Here is a 12,316-nt window from a genome sequence, read left to right on the forward strand (position 1 = left end):
CCATTGACAAACTTAGTCTCCTACCTTTCAAAATAAACCTGACAAAGGCAGAACGAGAGAACTTGTGGAAACGGTGACAGTCTCCCTGGAGCTGCTGGGTTTGGAAACAAAGAGGGAGCAGGGAGGCCAAATGGGAACTTTAAATTCTTCCTATTATTCTCAGTGTGGCAAAGCAGAGTGTCTGTCATGAAGTGCTGATTAGGCCCATAATTACTCCTTTAATTGCAAAGCCAATGTCTCAACTGCTGCCTTGTGAAACACAGCCTGCAGCAGTGTGGGCTGTGGCTGCACCTTCCAGGAGACAGGAAAAACACCTCTCCTTTTCAAAGGATCTGCATTCATTACTTTTCAAATCATGGCTAGAAAAAAAGCAGATTTTTAGAAATAGGACCTTCAGCACAGTCATAAAATAATTAACTTCCAGGTGTCCAACTGGAATGGAAGATGGGAAGATGGGTATTACAATTGGAACTAAGGAGCAAGGACTTCTCACCAGATGCTCATTTCCTGTAGTTATGATTAATTCCAGGACATCCCACTGGCCTGAAGGACTGGGGTAGCAGTTCTGGTGTCACTGCTGTGCAGCAGAGAAGGTAAGGGATGAAACACAGACCCCAGGACCTTGGGCACACTGTTCCCACAACATCAGTGGTAATTTCTATGCTAATGCTGTTCTTTCCCATTTCTGTCCATACTCTTCCCTTTCCTTTCTCTCCAAGATATCAAATCTCTCCTCCAAGTAGGGAGCCATTAACAGTCCCTACTGAGCACTGATCCCTGGGAAGAGGGATGGATGTTAAGGGACACAGTCATCTTTAGCCCTGACCAGAGGCTGAGAGCAGGAAGCAGATGCCTCAGCAATTACCAACTCATAGAGGCTGATTTGGGGGAATCTGGGAACATGGAGTGGAGCCAAAGGAAGGAACAGACACACAGAGAGGAAGCTCTTGGATCACTCAGGAGAGTGGTCACACACACAGTGTGTGCTGAGGTTTGTTTCCTTGCTGAACAGCCAAAAAACAACTGGGAAAAAAGCAGTGAACAGTGGAGGACAAAACTGGCTGTTACCTACACACATCAAATACAAGGTGTGAAGAACTGCAGGAAGACTTCAGGAGGCAGACCAACTAGCAGATGAAGCTCAGGATAGATGTGTGGTAAGACTGAGTCTGTAGAAAACTGCAGGTTTACATACCTACTTCTGGAATGAAAATGTAGGAAATCATTGGAAAAGGAAGAGAGAACAAAACAGACATTACAGCACAGGAATTGGTTTTACTGATGACAGACACCTGATTGCAGAGAAGGGATGAAATCAGAGGCCAGTTGTGCCTCCTTCTCCTCCTTCCAAAAAAGAGGCAGTGCCTGAGTTTGAGCAAGGCCAGGGGACAGCAGTGCCTTCAGAGAGGGCTCTGCCCAGTCACCCCAAGAGGGGCAGCACCAACAGCCCCACTGTCACACACTCCCAGCTGATCTCGGCATAGCAACAGTGCAGGGACATTTCCCACCCTCCTGTCAGTTAAACACCAATCACACACAGAATAACTAAGAGCAGTGACATTTTGGAGGTGAAGCTCTTCCACTGGAAGCACAAAAATTAAGCAAGCACACTCCACACTGGAGTGACAGGACTGTGTCAGATAAAATTAAGCTTCAGAAAGTAATGTTGCCAATATAGATGTGATAGTGTAAACACCATTTAGAGACAGCTTTTCTTCCTTAAGATTGCACAGAGGCCTGAAAATGTTAATTTTGTTCTTATCAGTGTGCTGTCAACCATCTCATATCAAACATGGCTATAAAAGACAAGGGAGACAGATACCTTCAGTGTAGGTGAGAAATGCTGATGCTGTCGGTCAAACATGCCCTTGTTACTACTGCACACAACAAGATTCTTCACTGCCACCACCTCTATAGGTTTTAAAAGGACATAATAATCTGCTTACAACTTACTGTGTACAGCAGATCCTCTGGAGTCACGGGACTGATGAAGATGGTCCGGAGGCATCGCAGGCAAGCTTCGATAAACTTCAAATCTGGGGACAGCAATCCTGCAAGGACAGGCAAAAGTGACCATTCAGCTCCATTATCTTTGCTTATTTCAGTCCTTTAGGAACATCTACTGACATGGAGCATGCAGGAGCAGTACCTTGCAGTAAGGCTGGGATAATATGGCAGTCTAGGAGGGATTTGACATTGTTCTCTGTGCCCATGGCAAGGCTGCCCAGGACCACGGCGCACTCCGTCCTCAGCTCCGTGCTCGAGCTCTCCTGCTGAAGTAAGTACAGCAACCTGCAAACAGAAGGATTTGTAGAGGAAAATTCAGATAAAGAGAAATTATAAATCAAAAAAAAAAATTAATCTGAATCCTGCTATGTAAAGAAGATGAAGTCCTTAATAAAAATACCAAGACTAAATAAGGGTAGATGAACATTTCATTGATAAGAACCTTTTGACACTTGTTCCCACACAGGTTTCACTGGGTGTTATGGCAGAAAGACACCACAGTGCTTTTTCTCAAAAAGGCAGTGTCACAGTCCTGATATCCGGGATGAGGCCTGTCAGGATACCAGGGAGATCCCAAATTTCAATTAAAGGAAACGAGGCTGCAGCATGATGTCAGTGGAAAGGGAACCTCATGCACTCCCCTGACACCCAGGGACACAATTTCTGCTGACACCATGCTTGGTATCTTTAGCAATGATTTTTCTGGGTCACAACTGCAAAATAACTCCCTCCTCAAGCACAAGCAGGGGGGCTGAGAGTACTCTGAGTCTGGAACACTGAGAAATGATCACATAAGAACACGAAGAAAGCCTAGGAATGTTTAATGTGCAGGAAGGCAGCTGAACTGCAGTTGAAGAGACTCACTTGGAGCCTAAAGCACATCTTTGCCAACTACGTCCCCATCAATTAGGATTCTTCCTACAGTACCAAGACACCCAGGAGTCCCTTTGAATGTGCTGCAGGTTACATCAGAAGTACTTGAACCACAGCAGAGATCACCACAGTGGAGTCATGCAAAGAGCCCAGAGAGCAACCAGATTCCTACCTCCCATCAGCACAGGAGATAATCACTGGGGCTCACACCAGCTTAGGATGAAAACAGTTTAACTGAAGGCTCCCACAATATACATCAGCAAAATGAACAGGTAAGATGAGCTGTAACTGAGACAGAATTCCTCTGTACACAGACAGTCACTTCCCTGGAGTCACTGAGCTCAGACAGAAACATTGCCCATTTGGTAACACACTGCTGTGTCTGGTTTGAAAAGGTCTCTCCTAAAATGTACTGACACCTTCCCAAGGAGCAACAAGGAGCCAGAAGCCAGCACTTACCCCAGTGCTGGGCAGGACAGAAATAGGTTCTCAGGTAAACAGATCCCTGAACAAAAATGCCCCAAAACCTGAATTCCCAGTCCAAGGCAAGGGAAAAATAACCAGAAGCACAGTAGCCAAGTGCAATGTAGGAACATGGGTGTGGAATGGGCAGCCAGGGAAGTGCAAGAGGATCTCCAGCACACACTCCAAGTGTTTCCCACTTACTAAGGCAGAAAGTGCTTTTTGGAGTCCCCTACACTTCAAACCTACAGTAAAAGGCCAACATAGCTCAGCCTGTCCCAGGAGAAAGCTGAGATCAAAGGTCTCTTCCCTACCTATAAGTTGCACATTCACTCCATAAAATCCAGGTTATCCCAGGCAGCAGATGATTTACCAAGCTCTTGGAGAGGAACAGCAAAGGAACTCCCCAGAATTCCCTAACAATTTATTTGGATGAAAAGTTTCCTGCCTGTGGATCTGTGAGGAACCTGCTCTGCTCCCAAGGCAGGTTTGCCAGCAGCCAGGGAGTGCTGGGGTCACGTGTGCCACTGGGATGGGGCCAATCCCATGGAGGGAAGATCTCCAAAATACAGGCACATACAAAAAAGATTAAATATCATTTCTTCCTGAACACAAACAAAACAGTTGAAATGTGGCAGAAAATTAATGTGTGTGATGCAAGAAACCCCAAAAGCACAGGTATCTTTCCTCCTTTCAACTTCCTTTGGATTCAATGGATCAGACTGGCATAAATTCAGGACAGCAGAGATTTCCTGAATCATTGCTGTTTTCTTTAACTTGCTCCTTCCACAAACTTATCAAAGGCATCCAGGTTCTTTGTCCCAGGTTGTCTGGTTTACCTGAAAGGCCATTTATTCCTGATATTTAGAAACCTCTCCTAATTTCTTGTATAGATCTATTCCTGATTGACACCATTTTGATAGAGCAAACATATAATCCTTTAATTTGTATTCATTCTTCCCAGTTCCCACAGTGCCCAGCTAATGGTCCTGAGGCACTTTGGCCCAGACCAGCACTTGGTCAGTGGGGCTGATCTGCTGCTTCTCCTCTCACTGAGGGTCCTGCAATACTGACAGGGCAAGGGATGCCAAAAAGGCTCAGAGGACCAGTTGTTCCACAAAAGCATCTCTCACACATTTGTGCAAACCCAAAATTAACCACACCTACATTACCAGCTTCTGGGAAAGGAACAAAACTGATACTGCAGGCAATTAAATTACATGTTCCTAAAGCTCCAAGTTCTGGTGCTGTATTATTTGAAGTATCAGCTGTGCCATGTCCAAGGTGAAGATTAGTGCTGTTTCTGAGGGAGTACAAAAGAAGTAAAATACATAATCATTGTTTTGCAGAATCATCACAAAGGAAAACCAGCGCTCCACTTGCAATCCCAGAGGGAGTGGATAACCTTGCACTGCTGTTGCTGCTCCACAGACACCTGGGTTTGTTCCCTGCCTTGTACATCAGGTGAGGACACACAGGAAGACACAAATGCACTGAGTGATCCCAGTTAAAATTCATCCTGGAAAAGATGGGAAGTTTTGTCTGGACACTGAGCTCCCATATGGAAAGTACAATCTCATCTACTGCTCTAACTCTGACTGACTCCTCTGCTGTATGAGTTGGTAAATATTGATCCAATTAGTAATTTAAAAATGTCAGTAGCCATCACCTTTTTTTAATAGCTTTCAATAACCTAGAGGTAAATTTGGAAATTCAAGACTATTTCCTTCCATTTTCACTAGGAAGTCCTGAAAACCTGCTCTGAGGTGCATCTTCCCTGTACAGATCACACCAGTGGCCTTCTCTGATTACTAAGGACTGGGATAAAAACTCTGCTCCTTATACCCAGAAATGTTCAGTCACAGAATCACAGAATCACTGAGGTTGGAAAAGCCCTCTAAGATCGAGCCCAACCATTCCCCCAGCACTGCCAAGGCCACCACTGTCCCCAAGTGCCACATCCACGTGGCTGTTAAATCCCTCCAGGGATGGGGGCTCCACCACTGCCCTGAGCAGCTGTGCCAGGGCTGAACAACCCTTTTCCATGATGGAATTCTCCTGGAATTCTCCCTCATACCCAACCTGACCCTCCCCTGGCACAGCCTGAGGCCGTTCCCTCTCCTCCTGTCCCTTGTTCCCTGGGAGCAGAGCCCGACACCCCCCCCCCGGTTCCCCCCTCCTGTCAGGGACTTGCAAAGCCAGAAGGTCCCCCCTGAGCCTCCTTTGCTCCAGGCTGAGCCCCCCCAGCTCCCTCAGCCCCTCCTGCTGCTCCAGCCCCTTCCCAGCTCCCTTCCCTTCCCTGCACACGCTCCAGACCCTCAATATCATGTCCTAAAAAGACCTTTTTCTTTTCCCCCACAAAGGATTTTTACCAAATTCAAAAGCACCCTAAATTCTGGAGGTTGTTCTCTTCCAAAGAAAGTAATTGCTATTTTCTTTCCCATTAGCACTCCACACTGGGAACAGATGTTACAGCAATGCTGCTGCTAAAGAGTGAAAATGAACCACACCAACTATAATCTACAGTCTTTCTATGTGCTTAAAATAGAAAGCCTTAACTAAGCTTTATAATTAGTGAAGATCAAAATTTAAGTTCAGATTTTATATGCAATAAGTTTCTGAAATATTAATAATATCCTTTTCTACATCTTTAAAATAAGTGTGTGTTTCAGACTACGTTTTCCACAGAGCTAGACAACCGTATTATAATATTTTCTATTTCTGTCTTTAAAAGACAGAACTGACACCAAGTAACATTGAAAATTAAGTACTAACATGACAAACTATGAAACTACAAAAAGTTTCAAGTCAGCAGAATCCATATAACCACTGAAGATGAAACTGTGCATTAATAAACTACTGTCAAACATTAAAGACAAAGACCATATCCTTCTACTGTCCCAAGGAATATCCTGGACTGGTTTGCTGTTCCAAGGGTCTAGCCTAGACAAATCCAGCAAAGATGGAATACATTCCTCCCATATATTAATATCAACAGAATGAAAAGGTAGAAAAATGGCAAATACTTGCAGGGGGTAATTTGGATTTTGGAAATTTCAAAAATATGACTAAGGTACTTGTCCATAGCCCACATTTTAAGAACAGGCTGTCCCTGCATAACCTGGATCCCTGATCTGTCCAGCCTTATCCCCTATCAGCCACCTCTCTACTTCCCAACCTGCAGAAATACTGGGCCAAGGCTCTGCTCTGAACCACGACTCACTTCCATAGAGCCCAAGAGCTTCAGGAGAAGCCAAAGGCACAGAACAGATACTGTGGAACAGCAAAAAGGGGTTCCTGTTCTTGTTGGCTCTCTGCAGCCCATGATCCTGCAGTGAAGCTCATCACAATGAGACAGGACAGGAAATAAAGCAATGGAAAGATCTCACAACATCTTCAAGAACATTAATCCGAGGTTTTAAAATGCAGTATTTGGACTTTTTTCAAATGTCTACAAGGCTCCTTAAGATAATTTTCTCTAATATTTATACAGAGTACCTGTTCCTCCATTTGTCTCTGCCCTTCTAAGGGCAATGAACTGATTAAAGCCTCTTTCTCAGATGTCAGGAATGTATCCAGGCAATCATACCCAAAGGAGGAAGGTCAGCAAATCCATCCAGAGACACTTCAATGAACACCAGGCACAACCGTGCCCAGAAACCACAGCTGAGGTGTGATGTACTCTGAGCCACTGATCAGACTCACCTGGGAAAACCACGGATTTTCTAAAGCAGAAAAGGAAAGCAGCTGCTGAACAAGAGGTAACTACAGTGCAAGGGAGGTAAACAGTGCAGATTTTCCTGGTTTTGAGGATGACTGAGCTGGGGGAGGAGCACCAGAGTTCCACAGTGTAAGACAGACGTGTGTGATTTAGACCTCACCAATCCAGCCTGAACACGGACCTCATTTAGTTAAAAAAAAACCAGGAATTTCCTCTCTGACACTCCAGCCCACTTCCAAATTGTCACAAAAGCCTCTGAAGTTAAGACACCTGGGAAGGAGATGAAAGTCAGCACTTCCTCAAACCTCACAGCAGGCAGTGGAGACAAAGCTCAGGGTAACAGTTTGATGAAGCTTAAGACACCTTTTATCAAAGTATATGAATCAATAAGAGCTTTAATTCAGCCTTGATTATCTGAATATTTATTATTAGTTCCCTTGCAAAAGCGATGAAAACGTTGTTTGCTGGAATTACCACAATTCTGATTACATCTTTTTCTGCCTGGAAGATTCTTGTCTTCCAGTCCACTGAAGACCCAGGAACTCTACCATGGAAGCACAGATGATGGAATCACTCCTGAGGTGTCTGATTTACTGCAGGCTGACAGGACATGGAATAAAAAGCTGCCCCAGGCACAGAGGTTGAGCTCTGAAGGCGCTGCAAGTCCCAGTGAGAGTCAATCCCAAACTGTGGACTCAACTAATGGATGAGAATAGCTCAAACAAGATAGGGTAACACACTTTTTTTCAAAAAACTGCTCTTTTTAAGGTTTTTTAGGCATTATTTTTCAGACATAACAGGAAGCAATCACTGGCCACAGAATTTTCCAAAACAAGAATGAAGTATAATTTCAAAAGTACTCAGAATAATTTCTGTACGACAACACCTGAAGTGACAAATTAAATAGTTATGGATTCTTACACACAAGGACTCAAAAACATGAGTGATTTTTATGACTCTTAGGCAAAGAAATCTATCCTGCAGTGAGATGTCACAGTCTCCCCTCAGGAAGTGACAAGTCCGTTCCACATCTCCAGAGGTTGGATCCGAGGGCCTGGGCTAACTCTGCTCCCTCAGAAACCTGCACAGCACAGATAACTGCTGCTGAAACAGTTCATACACCACCAGTAGTACTGTCAGCTTCCTAGAAGAGCCAAGTGGAGCAGTATCCACTGTTATGAGTAGGGAATTTATCTGCAAAGAAAGCTTTTCCTCTGGGAATAACACAAGGAGTCTCAGCTTACAGCTCCAGTAATTTATCCTAATGCTGAGACATCCTCACTTGCATTAATATTCCATGAGTTGTTCCATACACACCACAAAACCTGATCCAATCTGACTCTCGTTCACTTAACGAAATCCAATATTGGGGAGTTTTAATATCTGAAGTTGTTCACACGTGCACACTTTTGGAGTGACTTGAAGGATGTTCAAGTTGCTGCAGAACAGCCTCTCCTCTTGGTTACTCCACCAAAAAGCTCATACCCAATGCATTAGCACTGTGAGATCTGCAGCCTGTGTGAGCTAAATTTATTCCAATTTTTCCCCCTAAGACCACTCCATGAATCATTCAGCAAAACATAAATACATCCTGTCTTTGCAGCCATTTATACAAGAATGTGGGATCAACACACAGCCCCTGAAGCCAAACATCAAGGCACTTACACAAACAACACTCACAGCTTTTTAACATACACAGTGAATTACACTGCTTCAGTTTAGTACTGTTCTTGAGATGACAAAAGCTTTCTGCTTCACAAAAAATGTGTTAATAGGTATTATATAAAGCAACATCTTCATCCAGTCTTGCTTCAACCATCTTATGACTTTGCTCAAGATTGATGTCTTGTAAGCTCCTCACTGAACTGTTCATTCCATTTACCTTTACAAAACATCAACATTCAAACTTTATTCTATGTCTTCCAGAAATTCCTGTGTGGAAGTATTTTTATCACATTAGAACATCAGCCAGCCTATGACCACCATCTGAAAAACTACTGCTCATTTAGACAAACCAGCTCTAAAAGGTCTTTGTCTGAGGGTGCCAAGCGACCTTAAAACAAAATCCAAAGTGTTCTGACTTCCCATTCACCTGCAGCTTGAAATTCTCCACTGTTCACAAAAAGATCAAACTATATTCCCACTGAGTTTGACATCACTATCCAATATCCAGCATCTGCACATGAAACAGGACATCAAGAACACATTTTTTAGTATTTTTGGACAGATTTGACTCTTACAGCACCCCAGGGACAAATAACACAATATATCGTAAAGCTACTTTCTACACGACATTTTTAAACCCAAAACTTCAATTCTAACAAAAACACACAACAGCAGAGGTGCTATCAGAGGTACAGGTTCCATTGGATCAGGCATTTCAGAGACAGGGGCCTGCACAGCCTTTAAACAAGTTCTGCTGACTGCAAATATTTGCCTTGACTCGCATGCACTTCAGAGCTGGGCCAGAAGAAAACTGGAACAAGGTTATCTACCACCCTTGTGGAGAGGGTTAGTCCTCATTAAGAGACACCTCGTTATGCAACCAGGCCCTGACTTCTGTTTAAGACAAAAGCAAGGAGGAGCACAGGAGGCTGGGAGGGCCCCTGCTCTCCACCTCTTTCTCCGCTCCAGGGCAATGGAAACCTTGAAAATTATCAGCAGGGCAGGTGAAGCTCCTTCCCCTGAGCACACCAACCCCAACATCTGGGCACAGATCCCTACCCTGTGGGGCACATGACACAAAGGATCCCAGTGCCCAGTGCAGGAAGAACAGAACGAGGCATCAGGAAACTGCGCCTTGGCCTCGTAAGGAGGTCCAAGAGGTCTGGACTGAACACCTCATTAATGGGCCTGGGACAGAGCCACCAAAGGCATTTTCCTTCTCATCTTTTTTAGTAGCAAAGCAGCAGTCTTTTGTTTTCTTGTTTTTTGCAAACTCTAAAAGAACACTGCCTGAAGGAATCTGATTGTGTTTAACAATAAACTGAAATATAAAATCTCAGAGGTGTCCATGTTGGTGTGTTCAACAGCCCTAGAAATAATTTAAAACCTCAAAAAAATCTATTAGTTTTCACTTCCACAGACAACCTGACAGAATGCTGGGCAGAACTGAAAATTCAAAAATGGCACAGAAAGGAATCCATCAGCACTTCTACAGGTCCTTTAAAATGTGCTCCAAAGAACCCCTAACAAATGACTTGGGAAAGGTTACAGTTGACTACATAAGGTTCTTTGAGGTGCATCTACCTAGAGAAAGCCTTGGGAAAAAGCACACTACCACCTTACAGCTGCAAAGAATTGACTGTGTGACAAGAGAACAATCAGCTGGAAGTCAGAAAATCATTTTTGGTAAGTGACAAGAATGATTTAGTGTTTTTGTCAAAAGTCTTGGGTGGTTGGGATTAAGATTTGATTTAAAAACTCTGTATTCATTTTGGAGCAAAGGAATAACTGAAGCTCCTAATGAGAAACTACCTTGGAAGTGGATTAGACTTTAAATATTGCACTCTCAGCAATAAGTAGATCAGCACTAACTTGACTCAGGGAAGGTTTTTGACAGGTAACACAAGGGACAGGCAGACAGCCCTGCTCTGCTGGCTGGAATGGAACCCTGCCTGCTCCATGCTCTGCCCTCCACCAGCTGAAGGGAAAGAGGAAACACATCCCAGGAGCAAAGGGCCCCTCGGTGGCTGGATGACCAAGCAGCAATGCTGCATCTCTCCAGTGCTCCACAGGCCTAACACTGACTCACAGCTACCTACTCACGTGTTCAGTTCATTGAATGCTTCTCTTTTCCAATTCCATCTCTCAGCAGTTACAACTGGGAGAACTGGGAGCAGCAGCACTGCAGACTAAGTGCTAAAGAACACGGGTTAGTCAGTTCAGAAGCCCCACCAGAGTGACAGACAGGAACAATTCACATTTGAACTGAGTACTCAGGCATTTTCCTGGGAATTAGGCTGGGAGAACAACTGATAGAAAGCATTAAATCCTGAACTTGGGCTCTGAGGAGGTGTCTGCCATGGAGACAGACACAAAAGCTGCAGTATTTGCTGTCATAAAACTGTTGAGTAAAGGAGCACACCAATAATTATTCGGGACTTCCTCGGTCTCTGCTGGCACTTATGTGTGGGAGAAGGGAAAAAAAGGTGAAGGACAGTACAAGTAGGAAACCACTTTTAGACAAGGCTAAGTTGGCCTGCCACTGAAAGAACAGGACCTGAAAATAACTCTTCCCCTCCAAACCCTAGAAATTCTATTTTCTGGGATTGCTACTGGAAAGTAACAGTTTCAAACAGTAAGGTTCCTGCAGTCCTGACAAAGGGGCCCGAGGCCAGCATTCCATGAGAATTGAAATTCCCTGATTCTGGGAAGAGATATAGAAAATCTTTTCTTTAGAAACAAAATCCACATATAGGTTTGGCTACATTTACATTCTGAACATCCAAGACCATGTCTGTGCACACATTTGTACAGTTTTAACACCTCTAAGTTTGTTAAGTCCAGACATGGCAATTCTGCCAGCTTTCTTCCATCACCTGGGTTTTTCTTAGCACCCCCTTCAAAACAAGGGGTCAGTGGTGACCACAGGTCAGGCTGAACTTCAAAGGGCCTAAAAAAAACTCATTTAAGGTATAGATACATCTCCCTCTCCAAAGATGACACCACTGAACAGCTCATGGACTCAGGAGGCCACAGGCCCAGAGTTGACAGCAATGCAGTCATTTTTCCAGCATGGAGACCTTCCAGGGACTTTGCATTTCTTTCCAAGCAGTAGTCTAATAGTGTAAAATAATAGGGCTATTACACACATATCAGTAGTATTTGGGCCCATTTAAAACACAAGATACTTCCTAGACTTGTTTCCAAACCTCACATGAGTCTGTTCTAACATGTGAACCCACTGTTTTCTTTTCCACCAAGTGCCAGGTCTGAAGGAGCTCTTTGGCTCTAAAGGGTCTTTTCTGAAAAAGCTTGCTGGAGGAACACTTGGGGAAGAAGGGGGAAGCAAGAAATGGGTAAACAAGAAGCTGAACCACAGGACCAAGCAGCAGCAGAATCCTAACAATTCCCAGGCCACCAGAGGAAAGAATCAATTTCCCCTGGGAGGCTGTGCTCAAACTCTGGGAAAAGGAAACTCTTCTCCTTGTTGACTTTGCAGGAGATCCAATCCAAAGGATGGCAGTTTGCTCACTCCTCTGCTTTTTGAGGGAGGTGTGGCTCTGCAGACTGGAATTCCACAGGTGCCCC

At 44.2% G+C, this 12,316-nt stretch overlaps 1 protein-coding gene across 5 annotated transcripts in view; it reads right to left on the reverse strand.

The window, feature by feature from the left end:
* Positions 1 to 12,316, reverse strand: part of ARMC8 (armadillo repeat containing 8) — a 63,214-nt gene that overhangs the window by 35,024 nt on the left and 15,874 nt on the right. For all 5 annotated transcript variants that reach the window (XM_051782416.1, XM_051782414.1, XM_051782413.1 and 2 more), the window contains 2 exons: positions 2,150 to 2,292; positions 1,954 to 2,051 (listed from right to left, as the gene is read on the reverse strand). In XM_051782416.1, the coding sequence (XP_051638376.1) occupies positions 1,954 to 2,051; positions 2,150 to 2,292 (241 nt within the window). The remainder of the gene's footprint in view (positions 1 to 1,953; positions 2,052 to 2,149; positions 2,293 to 12,316) is intronic.

This window comes from Manacus candei, unplaced genomic scaffold (assembly GCF_025592945.1).
Source record: "Manacus candei isolate 608988 ecotype Guabito, Panama unplaced genomic scaffold, ASM2559294v1 h1tg000015l, whole genome shotgun sequence".
NCBI classification, from domain to species: Eukaryota; Metazoa; Chordata; class Aves; order Passeriformes; family Pipridae; genus Manacus; species Manacus candei.